The sequence below is a fragment of the Labeo rohita genome, chromosome 23 (assembly GCF_022985175.1).
Source record: "Labeo rohita strain BAU-BD-2019 chromosome 23, IGBB_LRoh.1.0, whole genome shotgun sequence".
NCBI classification, from domain to species: domain Eukaryota; kingdom Metazoa; phylum Chordata; class Actinopteri; order Cypriniformes; family Cyprinidae; genus Labeo; species Labeo rohita.
Window position 1 is genome coordinate 13,009,405 of NC_066891.1, and position 24,296 is coordinate 13,033,700.

Here is a 24,296-nt window from a genome sequence, read left to right on the forward strand (position 1 = left end):
AGACAAAAATTTGAGGAAGTCCGGTGCAAGGCCCGCTAACCCACAAATGGTGTGCGCTGTCACCCTGAACAACTTCTCGGCTCTGTGTGTGAGTGTTTGCTTCTACTAGTAGGGGGTTGCCTGGATACAATCCATTTGCAGATTTTCAAATTGTTTTTGTTTGACTAAGAGAATATTCATTTCAGCCTCTCCCCGTGTTTCCCAGCCAAGAGGTGATGTTCCAAACTGGCCCGCCTTTGACTATTGTTTTTAGAGGTTGGAATCGAAAGCACACCATTATAGATGTTTTTGAAATGTTAAACATTTTCTGTAACTAGCTGTAATTTAAATCATGCATCACGGTTATTTCCACTTCATTAGTCCAAAAAATGAGTCAAGTGTGTCAACAGACAGCTGTTGATGAATTTGTCGTAAATGCATGGAGATTACCTGCATCATACTGTGTAAAATGATCAGGTCAAATGTTCAAAATGAAATTAAACTATATTAAGTGAATAATAATGGTAGGAATCATATGATAATAGCGCAGTGAATGCAGACCACAAGGCCAAAAGATTTTTGGACTGCGACCATCAGGCTTTGTGCATTAAGCTGGTCATAAACAGAGGCTTAGCCAATGGCGCTATGGGATGTGGTACTTAGGATAGCTAGTTAAATTTATTTTAAAATGACCTCTTATATGGTGGACATAGATCTAACAGAAACAGTTTAAAGGAACATGTGTATTATGCACATAAATATAATGTGTATGTGGTTTAAATATGTGTGTGGTTGGAATAGTATATTTAATTAATATTTATAAAAAGGTTAATTATTTAAAAACTAGTTCATAAAAATATACATTATTAAAATAAAAAATGCATTGCTCATTGTTACTTAATGTTAGCTATGCATTAAATAACATTAGCATTATTGTCACTAATAGATTTTGAATATTTGTAGTTATATTTAAATTATACGTATATTTAGTTATATTTAATACATAGAGCCACAAAACCAGTCATAAGGGTAAATATTTTTAAAACTAAAAATGTATTGCCCAGTTATTTACTGTTAGTTACTAAAGGGGCCGTATTGTATAGTGTTACCAATATATTTGTAATATTTAGGTTATATTTAATTTTATTTTAATTATAACGATATTTAGTTATATTTAATCCATATATATATATATGTGTGTGTGTGTGTGTGTATATATATAAATATATATATATATACACGTGTGTGTGTGTGTGTCTGTGTCTGTGTGTGTGTAATAATATTGAGAACAAATAATTATTTAAAAAAAGATGAATAAATATACATTATTAAAATCAAAATGTATGTAATGTATCTGTTTAATAGACCTGAGCTAACATTTATTAACTAATATTAAAATACTGTAAACAATTATTGCTTAGTTATGCATTAACTAACAATAACTAAAGGGACCATATTGTATAGTGTTACTAATATTTTACATTTTTAAATTATAGTTAATTATAATTTAATTATAATTATAATTATATTTAGTAATATGTGTGTGGCTTAAACAAATATTTAAATAATATTTAATGAATAATAATATTAACAACAAATAATTATTTAAAAAAAACAGATGACTAAATATACATTATTAAAATCAAAAATTGTATCTGTTCAATAGACCTCAACTAACATTTAGTACATAATATTAAAATACTGTAAAAAATTGCTCATTGTTGGATTTTGTTGTATAGTGTTACTAATAATTTTTTAAAAATATCTAACTTAGATTTAATTAGATTTTAATTATAATTATATTCATAATTATATTTAGTGATATTTAATTAAAATATATGCATCATATATATATATATATATATATAATATTTTTATATGTTTGTAATGATATGCATAAGTATGTGTGTGGCTTGAACAATTATTTACATAATATATTTAATGAATAATAATATTAACAACAAATAATAAAAAAAAAAAACTAATTAATAAATATACATTATTAAAATCAAAAGTTGTATATATTTAATAGCCCTGGGCAAACATTTATTAGGTAGTATTAAAATACTGTAAAAACTAACATTAACTAAAGGGACCATATTGTATAGTGTTACCTATATATTTTTTATATTTAAGTTATATTTAATATGTATAATATTTAGAATATTATTAATAATATTTTGTCATATCATATATATATATATATATATATATATATATATATGTATGTATCATCTGCTCATATGAAATATATATTTAAACATATCATATATATATATATATATATATATATATATATATATATATATCATAATATAATTGCATAATTTAAGGCCTATATTCTATTTCTAGAATGTTTTGTCATGCAGTCTACACTAGTATGACCTCCTTAAAGGTAAGTGAGTAATTAGGTTGTCTTCGTTTATTAGCGAAGCTATTGATATTTTGTAACTGAATACAGCTCCGGACAACATTTGTGCAGGAGATTCACTGCTCACCCCGACTTGATCTCACAGGTGTCCTGACTCTTCACACCATATGGCCGCCCTTAGCCATGTTCTGCTGCCACTGTACTGCCACCTAGACCTTTCCATCAACATGATTAACGACCTTGTCTGTCTAATGGGAGTCAGAGCAGAGTTTAGTTTCACACGTCCTTTCTCTTTTCCCTTTCCCTCTTTCTCTTCCTCCTGTTCTGTATTCAGATGGATCCTGTTCAGAAGGCAGTGATCAACCACACCTTTGGAGTCCCACTGGTGAAGACCAAACGGCCAATCATTTCCTGTAATGTCTGCCAGATCCGTTTCAACTCTGAGGTGAGGTATCTGATATTTGACTGTTTGACATGCATGTTTGTCGTCTTACGCAAATGGCTTAAGTAATTGAAGACATGAAATCGTATGTAGCTTTTCTATATAATATGAATGTTTTGTTTATACTGCTGAGAAATTCTGCACACTCTGCTTTCCGGAAATAGCCAATGGCAAATCCTCTTTGAAGTACTGTATCCGCAAAGCATGACAGAGCGGAAGCTTACAGCGTGAAGTGTTTCGATGATTAAGAAAATCTCTCTCAACATAAAGTCTTCATTAAGATATTATTTCCACAAGCAATAACTTCCTATGAAAACAACGTTCAACTTTTCCATTTCGGCCTTGCCACAGTCATTTATTGCAAGATCCGTATCGTGCATTTTTACTTTCCAATATTCCTTGTGCATCAATGAAACCAATTATGTCAGTTGTTTGTGCACAAAATTGCTGCTACGCTTGTTGGAGGAGAAATTTTAGCCTGAAATATTCTGGGCTGAATTCGGTTGCAGCTGTGGCAGACATTGTGACATGTGTGAGATTAGTAACAGAGCAGGACCTGGGAGTGCCCCACTAGCCTGCGCTATTTTTACGGACGAGAACTGTAATCATGGACAGAAAGTGGCTTTCTTGGTGTGAGCCTGTAATCTCGGCCCTCCAGTCGAGCAGATGTATGGCCTTCCTTAAACCACAGTCACAGACCAAGAAAGACAGGGAGAAGATGGAGAGGCCAAGCCTGCCTGTGGAGACCTGCGAAATTAGCTGTTAGCCCGGCTCGCTTTTAATGATTTACGGGGAGAGATTTTGAGACAACTCAGCAAATCTGTAAAACAATTGGACTTGAGAGCTGGACTCAAGGGAGGTGATATTTCATGGAGGTGAAGATTAGATTGAAGTTTTGTACTACAGTTATTTTCATCAACTAATGTTGCTTTGTTTTGGTTCACAGTAAATATCCTAGACGGTTGTTAGTTCAGCTATAAATTCCACATCCCAAAGTGCCATCCAAAGATGCCTTTAGTTTACAACCCAGTTCATGACCCTCAAGTCAAACGAGCTTGACACAGATATAAGCGTGCTTGTAAATAATGATGCATGTTGTTCAATAAACCTTAAGCGCTTGACTGCTGATTGGACGTCTCTGACACCTGCAGCTGTCCTGGTTTGTAAAAGATATTCATATACTTTCAACACCCCTGTTTTCACAATGTCTCCCTGCTTGACATCATTGCGTTTAACTATACACAAACTTAAAGGGATAGTTTACCCAAAAATGAAAATTCTGTCATTAATTACTCACCCTAATGTCTTTCTAAACCCGTAAGACCTTCCTTAAGATATTTTTAATGAAATCCGAGAGCTTTCTGACCCTGCATACATGCGTTGTGGTACTCTTGTTTTTGAATAAAGTTGTTATTTTTGTTTTCTTTGTGCACAAAAAGTATTCTCATAGCTTTATAAAATTACAGTTGAACCACAGATGTCACAGATGTACCTTTTTGGGCTACCTTTCTGTCTGTGTAATGTCACGGAATTTGTCGAACTTTGAATGAATTAGACTAGTAACTGTTTGTTAAATATTAAATATGAATCTTGCATGTTCTGCGTGTCTCTGTGTGAATGAATGACGCAGATGCGCAGTTTCACTTTTTGTGATTTCAGCATCTGTCGTCTCAATAAATGAGGACATAAATACATAAACATCTCCAGAACTGCTCTAAGAGTCACTTCATGAGCATGTTACCATTTAATTTGAGTAAAACTATGTCATATCATACACACATAGACATTTTAAGGGATTCACAGAAACCCATCAAAATAAAAGTTCGGTTTAATACATTTTGCAAGAAATATATTACTATTGTTTAGTAGAATGTACATGCTACTACTACTACTACCACCACTACTAAAATTATTAAAACTTCCATGTTTTAATAGTATTAGTAAATATTTTGTTTGCCAAAAAATAATTTAATTTTCAATAATTTAAAGATAAATAAAATTAATGTTATATGCCTTTATATGATAACCAGAAAAACAGAATTTCTGAGGAAAAAATAATCAATTTTAATAAATTAAGTTGTTTTTATGCATTCATATAGTTAGACGTGCTAAAACAGAGAATTTGGTAACAATAAAACTTATGGTGGGAAAAAATAAAACATTTCATGAGGCCCTGAACATGTAATTTTTGTTAAACTTTTAGTAAAATGATGTGAAGTTGTATAAGTTTAAAGATTAGACACTGGATATGCTTTTTGATTCGTAAAATAAAATTTTACCAAAAAGAGTCCAGAAAAATTAAAACGGTAAAAAATGGAATCCAGAAATATCAAAATGCAAAAAACGTAATTTGGAAAAAAGTCAAATGGAATTTGGCAATGCATAAAAGTGCACTGAGATACAGTGCCGTAGCACTACGGGCGTCCCGAGTTCGAATCCCGGCTCGAGGACCTTTCCCGATCCCGCCCCCTCTTTCTCTCCCACTTCGTTTCCTGTCAACTCTAAACTGTCCTATCATCATAAAGTGAGTTCTGAAGATTAGTGTAGGTTTTATGGGTTTGGAGTGACATAAGGGTTTGTAATTATTGACAGCCTTTTCATTTTTGTGTGAACTATCCCTTTAAGCATGTAGCACTTTCCATGAAAATGGTACAATATGGGGCTGCCTTTTCTTTCTCTTTCAGTTTGGTAACCAAACTGATTTCCATTGTATGAACAAAAAAACCCCACAAGACATTTTTCTCAAATTTTCTTCTGTTATGTTCCACAGAAGAAGTCATGCACATTTGAAATTAATTAAAATGTATCTAAATTCTATTCATATATCTAAATTAGTGATGTCAAATCGATTAATCGTGATTAATCGCATCCAGAATAACACAAGCTTGTGTTTACATATTTGTGTGCACTGTGTATGTGTGTGTATTTATACATACATATAAATATACACAGTACACACAAATATATTATATAAACAAACTTTTATTTTGGATGCGATCAATCACGATCTAAACACTATTTTTGTAATGTATGTTTGATTATTTATTTATTTAACACAATAATGATTTTAAATGATCTTTGAAGAGTAATTCTGGGGTTAAGTTCTCGCAGCATTAAAAAATAAACTTTTTTTTTTTTTAGTCTTCTGTGTCTCTGGAAAGTTCTACATACTGTACACACACTCATCATCCCACGTGGAAACTCACACATTCTTTTATCATTGTCCTAACAGTTTAAACTCGTTTATTTTTAAAGTTGTCAGGCATCAAATGTTCACGTCGTCACATCAGCAGCGAGCGAAAGACAGAGAGATCAAAAGAAAAGACATCAAAGAATTGCGAGTTCTGTTGTTGTATTAGACATTGTGCTACGTCTTTCACGCATTGTTGCACTGGAAACGATATAGCTACGTTAAGAGATTAAATTATACAATGCCATATTTCATTAAATGGTTACACAGAGCAAATGAGTCCACATTTTCTTCCTCTACTTTATGCTGAATAAAGCAATGCTTTTGTTCCTTGAAAACATCTATTCCCTCGCCTCCTTCCCATCATCATTTCACGCTCCATTATGGATTCATAGATTCCTAACCCCCAGTGCCGATAACTGAGGACATTTGTAGTGGAAAAAGCAGACTATTGGCTGCCAGCGTGTGTTATCCGATGCATTCATCAAACTGGGGGTTTAGAGTTATGTTATGCTGTGCTGCCAGTGTCCCTCTGTCCCTTTCACTCTAGCGCAAGATGGAGGTATAACCTTGCCGTGCTGCAGAAGTGATGTCACCATATTGTGTCACTGTTGCTGCAGGACAGGGTTGACTGCGCGTCCCTCCCCCTGCCAGAGCTGCAGTGGCCCGCCGCTATCGCACAATTTCCATCATTGACTGGTTTTCCATCACGAGGGCAAATTAACCTTCCATGTGCGTTCGGGAATAGCCACAGCTGTCGATCCTCCTTATGCATCCCTTTCTCATTTTGTTGTTTTCATTGTATTTTCGTTGGCGCGTGTTGCGTTACATACCGTTCACATGTGGTTCGATGAGACTGGGACAATTTGTATTCTAATTTGTCCTTGGAAAAGTTCATTCTGCTCCCTGTTTTTGCTTCAAGTATTTTTATTGTGCTCTCAAAAGCAACTCATCTGTCTTATATAAAACCCTGTGCCATCTGGGTGAGAACTTTCCTCATTTCCTTAATCTATACATAGTGCTGCATTCATACGAGCACTTCATTCTCATTGGCACATCATGGATTTGGCTTGGTACTTGATTTGTATTCATATCTAATAGCTGAGGTATTTTTCACACATAATGTATGCCCTTGCTTCATTAAGAAAGCATTCACTGAGAATTTCAATGAATTAATTCTGTATGTGGGTTCAAAGAGTTCAAATGTGAAAATTGGGGTTGTATTGCTAAAAGTGGTCTGCTTGTCTTATTGAATTAGAGTTAAGAACTGGCCAAAACAGCTCAGCTATAAGCTGGTTGTTAAAAACAAATATGTATCTAAAGGATGGTAGTGTCATTTTTATCAGACAGGCCGTCACAAACTTTATTACAGTAAACGAATGACACTCAATTCCGTGAACGTGAATTCTTCTTCTACCAGTGTTGAAGTATCACTGTACTGCTATTCAGCGGTGACACAACAGCATTACTTAATTTAGAGCACAAAATAGACAGCATGAACAGTGTAGTCCAATTCTTATGGTAGCCAAAAAAAAGGTAATTGCAAGCTTTTGTCTCACAATTCTGACTTTTTAAACTTTTTTTTGTTCAGAATTGCGATATAAACTCACAGTTCTGATTTTTTTTTTCTCCAAATTCCATGACAAACTCACTTAGTTATTAAGTCAGAAGTGCAAGATAAAAATGTGCAATTCTGACTTTTTTCTCATGCATTATATAAACTCTCGCATTTGCAAGTTATAAAGTCTAATGCTGAGGGGAAAGACTGATGTTCTCAGAATTGCAAGTTTTATCTCACAATTCTGACTTTATTACTCGCAATTGTGAGTTTATATCCTGCTATTCTGACTTTATTACTTGCAATTAAGAGTTTATATCTCACAATTCTGATTTTATTTCTCATAATTGTGTTTATTTCCCACTATTCTGACTTTTACTCGCAATTGTGAGTTTGTATCTCATACTTTACTCCCAATTGTGAGTTTATATCTCCCAATTTTCACTTTATTTCTCACAAATGTGAGTTTATATCCCGCTATTCTGACTTTATTATTTGCAATTGTGAGTTTATTTCACAATTCTAACTTTTTCTTGCAATTGTGAGTTTATATCTCACAATTATGACTTTATTTCTCACAAATGTGAGTTTATATCCCGCTATTCTGACTTTACTCGCAATCGTGTTTATATCACACAATTCTGACTTTTTCTCACAATTGAGTTTACATCTCCCACTTCTGACTTTATTTCTCGCAAATATAAATTTATATCCCGCTATTCTGACTTTATTACTCGCAATTGTGAGTTTATATCACACAATTCTGACTTTTTCTAGCAATTGTGTTTACATCTCCCACTTCTGACTTTATTTCTCAAAATTGTGAGTTTATATCCCGCTATTCTGACTTTATTACTCACAATTGTGTTTATATCACACAATTCTGACTTTAACGCAATTAGTTAATATAATGAGTTAAATGAGTTAATATATAATAATTCTGACTTTATAACTCACAATTGTGAGTTTATATCCAGCTATTCTGACTTTTACTCGCAATTGTGAGTTTATTTTATTTTTTATTTTTTTTGCAGTTTATATCCCACTATTCTGACTTTTTATTGCATTTGTGAGTTTATCGTAATTCTGACTTTTACTTTCAATTGTGAGTTTATATCCCACAGTTCTGACTTTATTACTTGCATATGTGAGTTTATATATCGCAATTGTGAGCTTATATCTTACAACTTAGAATTGCGAGATCTCCCAATTGTGAGTGAAAAAAAGTCTGAAATGTGAGGTAAAAAGTTAAAATTATCTTTCTTTTTTCTTTTGCGGAACCCATGCTTCCATATATTCCTGAATGAATGACTCCTATGAACCTTTTCTTTGTAGTAAATAAGAAGTATGCAGTGCAGCCAGTCGTCTAATAATACCATCATGAGTCTGTTTATTTTAGGGAATCAAAAACAGGCAGCACAACCAATATAGTCTGATTCCCAAACAAATAACTAGTATGAGCCAGTTCTTCTTAGTAAATCAGAAACATGCAGCACAACCATTGTATCTGACTCATGGACAGATGACTCTAATGAATAAGTTCTTTTTTGTGAATCAAAAACATCCAGCACAGTCAGTTTAGAGTGATTCCTGAATTGTTTTTTTAATTTGTCAGTATTATATATTTTTAAAATGCTATTATGTTTTGTTTGTGTAATGTACAGTACAGGTAAGCTAATTATTTTATTGATAGCATTTATAACACCTGTGTAAATGCAATTTTCTCTGCAAAAAAACAAATTTAGTTCAAGAACACTTGTAACTTACAAAAGAATTATTAGTGCAAGTGGAATCGTTAAGAGGAATTGGAACCAGAACCAAATAAGTTCAATTCTTTACGATTCCCAGTCACAGACTTTTAAAAAAGATATTTGGACTCTCCAGTAGACATCTCTGTAACTCATGGTTATGATTACTGCCCCAGACTATTTGAGTCTGTTGCTTGCACGTGAACTGGCAATGGCATGAACTGTGTTTCTCATTTGTACTTGGAAGTGGATGTGGATTTTTTCAGCATTTTTTTCTTAACTCTGTCGCACACAAGTGTGATCAGCTTTACATTGTTAAACTCATATATGTTTTACATTTATTTCTCCTTCTGCACCTGTGCTTTAGCCCCATATCCACTGAGCTTTCTGTTGGTTTCTTCTCCTCTTTCCTCCTTAATCCCAGGGATCTGTGCTCTTTTAGTGCTTCTTTCCCACATCCTCCTCAGTTTCCTGCGTGCTTTAGACAGGCAGCTCCTTCAAACCCCTGAAGGCTTCGATTACAGACCACCAGCTATATAAGGCTCTGTCATTACCAATTACAGCCCACAACCTGCCACAACAGACAGGAAGGGCCAGCCTAATGCCATTCCCCCACTGCAAGAGTACCCTAACTGTCTCTGAGGGCCTATCCTAGCTGTCTTAATCTCTTCTGTTCCCATGAGTCTCTGCGGGAGTTCCACGCCTCTTTTAATGTAGTGATCGTCTGAGCCCTGGATGACACTCTGGTATGAGTCTCTTGGTCCTGCTCCCAGTGTCTGCAGCAACTGTTGTCAACTCATTCTCGGTTTCACACAACAGATAATCCAGCCACTTAAAAATCATAATGTTTGTCTTGATGGGTTACATTCTGAAGGCCGCTGCTAGGTGATCTGTTTGAAGCGTGCTGCTGGGAGGCACGTTAGATACGTGTTGTGCCACGTAGCGGCTCCGCTCCCCTGTAACGAAGATGCAGACTATAGGCGACAGCTCCTGCGAAAACGTTTCTGAAAATATCTCTTTGTGTGTTTCTGCTAGAGGTCAAGTCAGCATGATCGATGAGTGGACTAGATTGTGCCACATCAGAGAAGTGGAATTGTTTATGCAGATTAGAGTGTTCACAGTAGTCAACTGTTTCCTTTGGTTTTGTACTATTCATGCACTCACCGCTGAGACGGCTAAATATATCCTTTCGCTCAACAATGGTTGCATTCATCTTGACTCATTCAAACACTGTTAATAGTAACATCATGAAAATAGACCTCATATTCAATGTCATATCTAATGATTAAACTAATTTTATGTAATACAATAATATAACATTACAATGATGATATCATAATGATTATTATTATTTTATGTTCTTTTTCTTGCTGTTATTATTATTAAATTATATGAATTCAGAATATATATTAGTTGTCATGTATATTGGTATAAATACTTATGATATAAATACTAATTATTTGACTGCATTTATAACACCTTTGTAAATGCATTTTTCTATTATTAAATATATATATATATATATATATATATATCATATAAATATAAATAACTAAATACATTTAAGTGTTAAATAATTATTATTTTATATTATTATTATTATCTTTATTAAATGATATATAGCTAGAATACATATTATTTGTCATGAATAATGGTTATACGTTATATGTAATTATATGCAATTTATTTAAATAATAATAATAATAATAATAATAACACCAAACATTTATATTTTTATTAATATTATGTATAATGACAATAAGTTGTATTATTGTATTATATTTATATACATTGTATTAATGTTAAAATAACTTATTGTAATAACTTAAATTTATACATTAAAATGATTATATAAAATGATTATTAATATTTTAGATTTTTCTTCTTACTGTTATCATTTTTAAATTATATTAAATCAGAATACATATTATTTGAAACTAGAAAATTATACATAGAAATGTTAAATAATTATTATTATTTTACATTATTATTATTATCTTTAATAAATGATACATAGCCAGACTGCATATTCTTTGTCATGAATAATGACAATATAATAATAACAACAAAATGATGCCTTTATTATTATTGTGTATGATGACAATAAAATAGTTGTAAAATTAATGTACTTATTATAATAACTTAAAATTATACATTAAATAATGATATTAAAATGGTTATTATTATTATTTTATATTCTTTTTCCTAATATTATCATTATTAAATTATATTAAATCAAAATACATATTATTTGTCATGAATAATGGTATTAATACTTACGTAATATAAATACTATATATTTGATTACATTTATAACACTTTTGTAAATGCATTTTTCAATATATTTTTTTTAATTATAAGAAATTGTAACTAAAAATATATTAAAATAACAAAAAATACACATAGAAGTGTTAAATAATTATTATTAATTTTTATTATTATTATTATCTTTAATAAATGATACATAGCTAGAATACATATTCTTTGTCATAAATAATGTAATTTATTTTGAATAATAATAACAACATAAAATTATGTCTTTATTAATATTATGCATAATGACAATATGTTTATATGTTAAAATAGCTTAAAAATTGTACATAATATAAATAACATTTATTGTTATTTTTATTATTTAATTATTGTTATTACATTTTATATAATGGTTACATGGTCAATTTTGAATTATCATCACTTAAGAAAAATTATTTTTAGAAAGAGTTTGTCTAACCTATATTACAGAGTTTGTCTGCATCTATATTACAGTATGTCAACTCTTTTATATACAAATTTAACTTTTTTTTATTTGAAGTGTATTCGTTTGTCATTTTGGGGGGGGCTTTACTTTAATAGACACATCTAAAAGCAGGCACATATTTCCACAGTTCCAAATGGATGCCATGTGCCATCAGTGTCCTGGAACAAGCATGTGTGTACAAACCCATTTTATGACTCCTGGATGGGACCTCTAGTATCAGATGTAAAATATGGCCTGTCCCCTGAGCTTTAAAGACTTTGTTTTGTTTATATGCAGCCCCTTGTGGACGTTAAATGCTCTTAAAGAATGTTTAATCAGCATCGTCTGTGTGTTCATTTCAGAGTCAGGCAGAAGCCCACTACAAAGGGAACCGTCATGCTAGGAGAGTCAAAGGCATTGAGACCTCCAAGAGCCGCCCACAAGAGAGTGACAAACCACCTCCTGGGCCCGTCTCGTCCCCTTCACCTACGGGACCCTTACCGACCATCTCAGATACTGACCCCAGCAAAACAGGTAAGAGCTTGAGAACAATTTAATTGTAAAACATGCACATCTGGTCTGCTATGCTTACTCACACAGAACATTAGGGAACAAAATGTGTTTCCACAGAAGAAATAAGCTTTCAATCATAATACAAGAGAGTCTATTCTGCTTAAAAATTTTCAAACGATATGACCGGAAAGCTCACCCTATGAGTCAAAACTGGGACATAAAGACGCCACAAATATTCAATCTTCTCCTAGTGTGTGGTCCGACCTCACTCTTTAAGAAGCAGCCAATTGAACATTCCCAACACTGAAGATCTGGGGTCTGTCATGGGGCAATTACAGCTCCAACCGTACAAACAGGAAGAGACAAAAACAACATCCTAAAGGCCAAGATTTAAAATAGCCAGTGTATGAAATATAAGATGCATTCCTTGTTTGTCTTGTTGAAACATCTTAAGGAAGGTCTCAAACATGGATCTCCTCATTCAGAGCCTAATTTTACTAAAGTGGTGTGACTTTGACCGTCACCGCTTTATTAGGAAGGCCTAGCTGATGTGTTTACGGAGCTGTTTGCAGGGCTATTAGGTATTAGAAACCCATTTGTCTCAGTATCAGAATAAACTTTGGGATTAGGAGGGCTGAGGATGAGCAGTGAGTGAGAGATGGTGAGACAAAGAGCATGGATATAAAAAAGTGCAGAGGTCTAAGAGGGCAGAAGGGAAACATCACAGTTGATCTTGCTTTAATGAGAAGTGATTAAACATTGGCAGATCATAATGATGGTGAAATGAAATGGGGGCACTGAGTTTATAAACCGCCAGAGGGTGGGTGACTCCCTCTTGTGCGTGTTATTTGCTGATCCACTTTCTCTATTCTCTTTACGTCTGTCCTTACTGCTCTTTTTATGCGCCAGTTATTGCCAGCCTCAGTCTGGATCAAACTGTCAGAGATGAGGTAAAAAAAGATGGAAATTTCAAGGCAAGTACAGTTGAGGTCAAAAGCTAACATCCCCCTTTCAGAATGTGCAAAATGTTGATTATTTTACTGAAATAAGAGGGATCATACAAAATACATGTTATTGTTTATTTAGTACTGACCTGAATAAGATATTTTACATAAAAGATGTTTGCATAGTCCACAAGAGAAAATAATAGTTGAATTTATAAAAATGACCTGGTTCAAAAGTTTACATACACTTGATTCTTAATACTGTGTTGTTGTTGTTTTTTAAATACTTATTTTTTGGTGTTTTTATGCCTTAGAGAGGACAGTGTAGTTGGACAGGAAGCTGAATGATCCACTGTGTTTTTTTTTGTTTAGTAATAGTTGTTCATGAGTCCCTTATTTGTCCTGAACAGTTAAACTGCCTGCTGTTCTTTAGAAAAATCCATCAGGTCCCAGAAATTCTTTGGTTTTCCAGCATGTTTATGTATTTGAACCCTTTCCAACAATGACTGTATGATTTTGAGATCCAACTTTTCATACTGAGGACAACTGAGGGACTCATATGCAACTATTACAGAAGGTTCAAACGCTCACTGATGCTCTAGAAGGAAAAACCATGCATTAAGAACCAGGGGGTGAAAACTTTTAAACAGAATAGAGATGTGTATTATATTATATAAATATTAAATATTGTATTTTTTTCATTTGGTACTGCCCTTCAGAGGCTATAGATGATAGTTACATGTTTCCCAGAAGACAAAATAAGTTACACTTACCCTGATCTTTAAATTCCAAAAGTTTTTCACCCCCCATCTCTTAATGCATTGTGTTTCCTTGTGGAGCATCAGTGAGCGTTTGAACCTTCTGTAATAGTTGCATACGAGTCCCTCAGTTGTCCTGTGAAAATATGGATCTCAAAATCATATAGTCATTGTTGGAAAGGGTTCAAATACACCAAAATGCTGGAAAACCAAAGAATTTCTGAGACCCGAAGGATTTTTCTGAAGAACAGCAGGCAGTTTAATGATTCAGGACAAACAAGGGACTCATGAACAACTATCACTAAACAAAACAAAAACAAAACACAGCTAGAATCGAGTGTATGTAAACTTTTGAACAGGGTCATTTTTATAAATTCAACTATTATTTTCTCTTGTGGACTATATGTAACATCTTTCATGTGAAATATCTTATTCAGGTCAGTACTAAACGAACAATAACAAGCATTTTGTTCTCTCTGATTTTGATAAAATAATTGACATTTTGCAGATTCTGAAATGGGGACGTAAACTTTTGACCTCATCTGTATCTTCATTCTTTAGGTTTTTTGTAGATACTATACAGTATCATATACAGAATGATTGCTTCATTTTCCACCTCCCCCTTGTTCTGCTTATCGTCTCTGTGACTAAGGTTGGAGGAGAACAGTATAGCCGTGTCTCTCACTGAGGGATTTGCCTGTCCAGAGAAAACTGTCTATAGTCCTTAGGCCTAGAAAGAATTCCAGCGGGAGAGAGCCAAAATAAACCGGCCGTGATATAAATGTGAAACCAGATACATATGAAAGAATGCCGTTTTCCATCCAAAGCTCACTCCCGTGACCCCGACCCCTAGCAGGGCCGGTGGCTCGCTTGTTTGTATATCCCGACAATTGCTTTGTTTTGATGCCTTCCTATAATACTAGTTTCACAACAGAGGCTTCATTGAGCTGCCAACCCCTAGAGTCCTGACAGCTGCAGTTCCATCTGGACATTGCAATCCCAGCGTGTGGAGAACTACGTGTGTGTGTGTCTCTGTGTGAAAGTGCACAGTGTAAAGTAATTTTGCAAAAGTTTAGAGCTCACTGGGCGTGTTTCTCTTCATCCTTCACTTTTTTGCTTCCTCTGCAGTTTAAAAGTATGCGACTAGATATTGGGGATGCAGCAGGGCACGGTGCTTGGACCTAATCACTTTATCTCACTTGTGTATACACATCTTGCTGGCTGCTCTGTATGTGTGTGTGTGTTTTTTCTGTGAAAGCTCAAGAGGAGAATTCCCACGCTTCATGAGAAACACTAGGCTGTGTTGGACCTCAGCTGCCGGAGATGTAATTTATTGATGATTTTGTTTCACGCATCACTAGAGCCAGCATCTTCTTAGAGGTTGAAAGACAATACTCAGGCCTGTGGAGTCACCTTTACAGTGGTTATAGAGTTTCAGTTACCTTCTGCATGTTTCTTGACTTCTAAACCAGTGATAATTTAAAGTGATAGTTCACCCCCAAAAATACACTACCAGTCAAAAGATTTAAACAGCAAAGATTCAAAGTACAGCAAAAACAGTAACATTTTGAAATATTTTTTTTGTTTAAAATAACTTTTTTTTTATTTGAATATATTTTAAAATGTAATTTATTCCTGTGATTTCAAAGCTGAATTTTTAGCATCATTACTAGCATTTCAGATAAATGCTGATCTTTGGATCTTTCTATTCATCAAAGAATCTGAAAAAAAATTACTCAACTGTTTTAAATATTGATGATAATAAAAAATGTTTTTTGACCAGCAAATTAGCATATTAGAATAATTTCTGAAGGATCATGTGACATTGAAGACTGGAGTAATGATGCTGAAAATGTAGCTTTGATCACAGAAATAAATTACAATTTAAAACAATAAAATAAAAAGCAGTTATTTTAAAAAGCAAAAATTTTTCACAATATTACTGCTTTTGCTATATTTTGGATCAAATAAATGCAGGCTTGGTGAGCAGAAGAGACTTCTTTAAAAAACATTAAAAAAAACTTTTGACTGGTAGTATATATATAAATTTTTTTAAAGAAATTAAATCTTTTATTCATCCAGCATACATTGATGAAAAGATACAGTACGAAACAAAGTGTTGTATTTAAAATAAACAGAAATTAAACAATTTCTATACCTTAAACAATGCTGAAAAAAAACTGGAAAAATGGCTGCTGAAAATTAGGCTTTGCCAACACAGGAGTAAAATACATTTTAAACCTTATTAAAGTAGTTCTTTTAAATTGCAATAATATTTCACAAAATTACTGTATTCTGATACAGTAAAAAAAAATACAGACTTGGTGCATATTTTATTACATAATTGTTTAGATGAACTATCCCTTCAGGCTGAAATTCAAACTGAAAAAATGAGTATAGTTTGTGCTTGGATGCATTCTTAGCTCTTTTACAAGGAATTTCAGCCGTGGTTTGTCTAATTATGATGTTTGCTTGTTCTTTATATTTAACTTTTTTTTTTTACGTTTCCTGTTGTAGGAATACTTTTATGCCACTGAAGTTTTGTTGTAAGGTTTGAATGCGGCTAACAGGGCCCGTAATAACATGGAGACTTGGCAGGCTGCGCGGGAGGTTTGGCATTGAACCGTTTTAGCACTCTGTTTGTCCCCAAGATCCACTTTTGCACAGTCACTCTGTTTAATGAAGCCATACATCTCCAGCAGTCTTCTACACATCTGGAGATTGTATAGAGACAGAAGGCTGCACGACACTCGTCTGGAGCTCCATATTTCAAGCATAAGCTTGAAGAGCCATTAAATTTCCAGCTAGATCTTTCTCCATCTCCGACAGCACTGTTCTATTGAGCTACAGTGGCAGAATCACCACTCTAACATGCAGACTCTATAAAAACGACGAGGATCATTTGGTAAACAAGCCTGCTGTAATGGATGGAAGACGCATCTGGGAAACAGCGATCTGAGCGAGGCAAATGAATGCAACCGGCTTCATAATTAATAAGTCCCAAAGCTCATTGGGGCTTCTTGTTTCAGGGCTTGTTAATCATTGATGATGGGCAGGGTGGAAGTGGGGTAAAGGCCGGCCTCTATTCTAAATGACCCTTAGAACATCTGATCCACCTGTACAGGTCACAACCAGACCCCTGCTTCACCACGTCACACACCATATTCTCCGCTACAGCTGTCAGAGGCTGTGAAACCGGAGCAGCATTAATAGAAGGTTTAGTTTACTGTCTGGAAACTGAGAGATTGCTCTCATGTGTTCAGGTTCTGTATGTGGAGTCTGTAACTAAGCTATCATAATTCTGCTGAACACACAGGCATCATTTACGCTTTCTATCATGGCCGGTTTGGTCCCTACCACTTGATGAAACTAATACAGACAAAGCTTTTTCCAGTTGTTTTGCATGAGTTTACATGCTGTTGTGTGTTATAATTAAGTCAATTGTGAAACTAAAAAGTAATATCTGATGAGGTTTTTCTTTAACTTAAATGCTTTTTAAATGTTTGGTTGTGGAACAGCAGTTTGGACCAACTCTGTAGAATGGCCCATATATTTTATATTAAAGGAGAAATCCACTTCCAGAACAAAGATTCACATAAAATGTACTCACCCCCTTGTCATCCAAGATGTTCATGTCTTTCTTTCTTCAGTCATAAAGAAATTGTTTTTTGAGGAAAACATTTCAGCATTTTTCTCCATATAATGGAGTGATATGGTGCCCCGATTTTGAACTTTCAAAAAGCAGTTTGAATGCGGCTTCAAACGATCCCAAATGCGGTTGTAAACGATCCCAGCTGAGGAAGAAGGGTCTTATCTAGTGAAACGATCGGTAATGTTCATTAAAAAAATACAATTTAAATACAAACGCTCATCTTGCCTTTCTCTCTATGAACTCTGTGTGTTCTGACTCCAATCGTATTTTCTCTCTCAACTTCAAAAATCATTTCAAAATCATCCTACATTGCTGCAGAAGTACCGACCCAGTCTTTGCAAAGTGAACATTCAAAGAAGATCAAACACCCTTAACAAAAAATGTAAATCAGCGATATAGGACGATTTCGATGTTGAGGGAGAACATGAGATGGGAGTTTTTCGACATACCCTAACTGTCATGAACCGGAACAAAAACAGTCCAAGCAGAGTAAGATAAGACGAGCATTTGGCATTAAAAAGTATATAAATTGTATTTTTTTAAATGAAAATAACTGATCGTTTCGCTAGATAAGACCCTTCTTCCTCAGCTGGGATCGTCTACAACCGCATTTGGGATCGTTTGATACAGCATTTAAACTGCCTTTTGGAAGTTCAAAATCGGGGCACCATAGCAGTCCATTATATGAAGAAAAATGCTGAAATGTTTTCCTCAAAAAACATGATTTCTTTACGACATCAACATCTTGGATGACAAGAGGGTGAGTAAATTATTTGTAAATTGTTGTTCTGGAAGTAGAGTTTTAATAAACGCCCATGATTTCATGCCCACTGTTGGTTTGCAACAGTTGCACGTTTAAAGCTATATTACAGCATTATATTTAAAGTTCTTTTGTACCTCTGAACCTTCTTGAAAATATTTACATCATTACTAGCTAGTGTTTACAGCGGCTGACTCCTTCAGCAGTTGAAGGAAGGCATGTGTTAATTTAAGCATTAAATATGAGTCCTCTGAGAGTGAATGTTGTGTAACAACACTTTCAGATATGCAGAGCAAGAATAAATGGAGGGCAGACGGGCACACATTGCAGGGAACATGGAGGGCATGTCAATGATGGTGGTGGATGGCAACCATCCAGAGGATGGAGTATTTTGAAATCCCCCATTACACACTCTCCTCCACCCCCGAACCACGATCTGCTAACACAAACCACATGCACATAGCCAAACCCACATTTTTTACTACACACGCATAGTGTGTGAGTATGTGTGTTTGTTGGAGGGTGGGGGCCTGTAAGGGAATGGGGTGTGTTGTGGAAAAGAGCCCTGGGAATATTAGCTCAGAGTTAAAAGTTCAAGCTATTCACAACCAAACCTGCACCGAGTACAAACCACATGGTCCATTCCTATACTATAATAGCTATTGGACGAAAAGTTGATCTATATTTGGTGTTTTCTTGAAGGGTCACGGGGTTTGCTGTAACATCCTGTATCTTTCAAAAGAGCAGTACATCATCATTCTGTGCTTTGATCCAGATGATCTTTATAAGGCTCTGACAGGAGCTCAAGCCCAAAAGAAATATAGAGCACGCTCTCATCTGCTCCACGAACAGAGACACACTGAGAAATCTGCCTGGAAACTTCCAATGCAGAGAGAGATGAATGTTTCCTGTAAAACGAGGGATCTGGTTGCTTCTAACCAGCTCTTATCCACCTGCCATTCAGGATTTGCCACTACAGCAGAGGCAGTTGAACTTCAAATGCCATGGTGAATAAAATCTGAACACTGTGTTTCTTCAGGGGAGGGACATTAACTTGGAATGACTAAGAGTTTATGCAAGACATTGTGGTTAAATGTTTGTGAAATGACAAAAACATACATAGCCTTTGTAAGGAAATTGAGTAGTGAAGTCACTGCTTACTTTTCCCCTTAAGAGATACTTTTTCCTAGTCTTTCTAAAGCCATACTCTGTAGGCTGGATGTTTGCCTTGTAGTTGATATCCCATTTTTTAAACTGAAGGTGACAGCTGGAACTGTGGAACACCCCACTCACAATTTGAGGGTGTTTTTAGTATTTATCCAAAGTGGGGTGAATGACAAAACATGTTTTCTCTGTAGAGTAACTAGTTCTAGCAATGCCAGAGTCGTGAATTTAATTTTTCAGTGACACATGCACTGAAATTAATACTTCTATTCAGCAAGGATGCATCAAATTGATCGAAAGTGACTGTACAGACATTTTATAATGTTACGAAAGATTTCTGTTTTAAATAAATGTTGTTGAATATTCAATTCATCAAAGAATCCTGAAATGTTTTCAACATTGCTAATAATAGTTTCTTCAGCACCAAATCCCTCAAAAACGATTCTTTGTTGTACAGAATGGCAACAAAAGTTTACGTACCCCTTTGCGGAATCTGCAAAATGTTAATTATTTTCCAAAATAAGAGGGATCATACAAAATACGTTATTTTTTATTTAGTACTGACCTGAATAAGATATTTTACATAAAAGACGTCTACATATAATCCACAAGAGAAAATAATAGTTGAATTTATAAAAAATGACCCTATTCACAGGTTTACATACACTTGATTCTTAATACTGTGTTGCTACCTGAATGATCTGCAGCTGTGTTTTTATTTGTAGATAAAGTTGTTCATGAGTTCCTTGTTTGTCCTGAACAGTTAGTTTAACTGTCTGCTGTTCTTCAGAAAAGTCCTTCAGGTCCCACAGATTCTTTGTTTTTTTAGCATTTTTGTGTATTTGAACTCTTTCCAACAATGACTGTGTAATTTTGAGATTCATCTTTTCACACTGAGGACAACTGAGGGACTCATATGCAAATATTACAGAAGATTCAAATGCTCACTGATGCTTCAGAAGAAAAAACAATGCATTAAGAGCCAGGGTTGTAAACTTTTGAAAAGAATGAGGATGTATACATTTTTCTTATTTTGCCTAAATATCATATTTTTTTCATTTAGTACTGCCCTTCAGACACTAGAAAAGATACTTACATGCTCTCCAGAAGACAAAATAAGTAAAATTTACCCTGGTCTTCAAATTCAAAAAGTTTTCACCCCCCGGCTCTTAATGCATCGTTTTTCCTTCTGAAGCATCAGTGAGTGTTTGAACCTTCTGTAATAGTTGCATTTAAGTCCCACAGTTGTCCTCAGTGTGAAAAGATGGATCTCAAAATCATACAGTCATTGTTGGAAAGGGTTCAAATAAACAAAAATGCTGAAAAACCAAAGAATTTGTGGCACCTGAAGGATTTTTTTGAAGAAAAGCGAGCAGTTGAACTGTTCAGGACAAACAAGGGACTCGTGAACAACCAAAAAAAAAAAAAAAAAAAACCACACACACAGCCGTGCATCGTTCAGGTAACAACACAGTATTAAGAATCAAGCATATGTAAACTTTTGAACAGGGTCATTTTTATAAATTCAACTATTATTTTGTCTTGTTGACTACATATCTTTTATGTGCATTATCTTTTTCAGGTCAGTACTAAATAAAAAATAACATGCGTTTTGTACGATCCCTCTTATTTTGGCAAAATAATTACCATTTTGGAGATCCTGCAAGGTGCATGTAAATTTTTTACTTTAATTGTACATGAAACAGGCTTATCTGAGGCAGTTAACGTTTCCGTTAACAAAGACTGGTATTTTGATTCCTGAACGCTCCAAACTGTACGGTTACATATTGCTAAGCATCTCCTATTTTACTTGACATATTAAACTAAACAATATGTGAAGGCTAATAAAAATACAAACATATGTATATAATTTTATTTTATGAAGTCGATTTTTTGCAAACTTGTTTTTATGTGGTCTATAAAAGCTGGGGTTGCTCACTTTAATATGAGGTATTTGAGGTACGCCTGGTTTGAGGTTTACAGGAAAACACATTTCTGTGGCATGAAAGCTCTTGAATTCCTGCGTAGCAGCTTTGTTATTTTCAAAAATGCAAAAGCAGAGGCCATTAACTTCCACAAATACTCCACTTAAATGTCATTTTGTTGTTTGCTTTGCTTTGCAGATGAGACGCGGCCAGCACCGCAGTTAAACGGACCAGCGGTGGTCCCAGGGCCCGCGGCCATTTCTGCTCCCCCCACCCCAGAATCCCCCGGTCCTTCCGCCTGTCCTCTTCTGCCCACCCCTACTACTCCTCAACCACCTCCGGCCACCTCCTCATCTCCCGGCTGTGGCTCTTCTAACCCAGAGCAAGCTGGCACCGGGGCCCCTGGGGCACCATCAGTCACTCCCAGCAACCCCGAGACCGAAGAGGACAAAGCCAAGAAGCTGCTTTACTGCTCACTGTGCAAAGTGGCCGTCAATTCGCTCTCCCAGTTGGAGGCCCACAATAAAGGTGAGCATTCATTTAGCAACAGCTCATCTAAACCCAATAACTGTGCTGAATGATTACGCAAAACATTTGTCATTGGAATAAAGGGTCTCCAAATGAGGACTTAGAAGTGGATAGATTATACATCATAACAAATGTCCCCAGTGTATTTTCTTGTTTGTGAGACTCACTAGTCTACACATGTGACTTTGTACTGACTTGTAAGACTTGTATGGCTTAAAGGAAAAGTTCACTTCCAGAACAAAACAACGACAGATAATTTACTCACCGCTTTGTCATCCAAGATGTTCATGTCTTTTATTCTTCAGTCGAAAGGAAATTATGTTTCTTGAGGAAAACATTTCAGGAATGTTCTTCATATAATGGACCTCAATGGGGCCCCCAAGGCTGAACTTCCAAAATGCAGTTTAAATGCAGCTTCAAAGGGCTCTAAACAATCCCAGACGAGGAAGAAGGGTCTTATCTAGCGAAACGATCGGTCATTTTCAAAACAAATTGACCATTTATGTACTTTTTAACCTCAAATGCTTTTTGTCTTGTCTCTGCGATGTGTATTCTGTGTAATCCGGGTCAATACAGTTAGGGTATGTCGAAAAACTCCTTTTCTTCTTCAATGTCAAAATCGTCCTACATCGCTGTTTTACCTTTTTTTGTAACGGGTGTTTGATCTTTGCATGTCCACTTTGTAAACACTGGGCCGATACTTCTGCAGCAATGTAGGATGATTTTGAAGTTGGGGAAGAAAATGAGACTGGAGTTTTTCGACATAGCCTAACTGTATTGACCGCATTGAAAAAAAAAAACAGTTCACGCAGAATTAGACAAGACGAGCATTTGAGATTAAAAAGTATTAAATATTGTATTAAATATAGTATAAATTGTCAGTTTGTTTTGAAAATGACCGATTGTTTTGGTAGACAAGACACTTCTTCCTGAGCTGGGATCGTTTAGAGCCATTTGAAGCTGCATTTAAACTTGGGGGCACCATTGAAGTCCACTATATGAAGAACATTCCTGAAATGTTTTCCTCAAGAATCATAATTTCTTACTGATTAAAGAAAGAAAGACATGAACATCTTGGATGACAAGGGATGACAAAATTATCTGTACGTTTTTGTTCTGGAAGTGAACTTCTCCTTCAATATAACATAAATGATGTTTCTTACTAAGTTATGTAGTAGAAAACCTATGAAAGATTTTAACTTTTAAATTACGTAAAATGGCTGTACTTGGTGAGCTGCTGGCGCTACCTTTTGCTATTTTTACTGCAACACAACTCGTATAAGCAACTTGGAAAATCTAATACTGATACAATGCCACATTTTGCGGAATTTGTTTGTAATTTTCAGTCAAAGGGCATAAGGGTGAATAAAACTTCCTAAAGACCTGCGTCTTTGTTCTCTCCGCTTTGGCCCTGATGTCTTTGAGGCTTTTAGTAGACGACGTAAATATGCCGATGCTTGTCATGACGCCGCAGCCACCTACGGTGATTTTTAGCAAGGATTTCATGCGATATCCAGGGGCATTTAGACCCCTTGTGGGGAAAATCGCTGGCAATATATCCATCGCCACCTATAAACATTTCAAAAGCTGTGGTTATTGTATCGGTATTTTATTTTACAAGTTGTGTTGCTGTAAAAATAGCAAAAGATAGTGCCAGTAGTTCACCGAGTGCAACCGTTTTAAGTAATCAAAATAAAGGCGCCCCCCCATAATCCAAAATAAGTATATAATGAAGTCCAGCTTAGGTGACAAAAAGTAACGCAAAAGTAACTAAATGCATTATGCATGCAGATTATTATTTGCCATATTTTGGTTGTTTAATGCAAAAAAAAGCATCATAGATGCATTTCAGAGGGAAATGTCAAGACTATCATTTATGCAACCATGTTGCTGTTCCTAATAAATTTGCTGACAAACTGGGAAATAATGTATTTAACAGGATTTTTATAATCCTTATTTAGTTTTTACTTTAATTTTGCACATGCAAGTGTTAAATTTGAACCTTCTGGTTGTCTTTCTCAAAACTC

General features: G+C 34.9%; 1 protein-coding gene across 1 annotated transcript in view; it reads left to right on the forward strand.

Annotated features, from left to right (window-relative positions):
• The window catches only part of znf385a (zinc finger protein 385A), a 103,292-nt gene that overhangs the window by 70,312 nt on the left and 8,684 nt on the right, over window positions 1-24,296 (forward strand). The window contains 3 exon segments of the mRNA XM_051096342.1: window positions 2,685-2,795; window positions 12,388-12,559; window positions 21,940-22,269. Coding sequence (XP_050952299.1) covers window positions 2,685-2,795; window positions 12,388-12,559; window positions 21,940-22,269 — 613 coding nt within the window.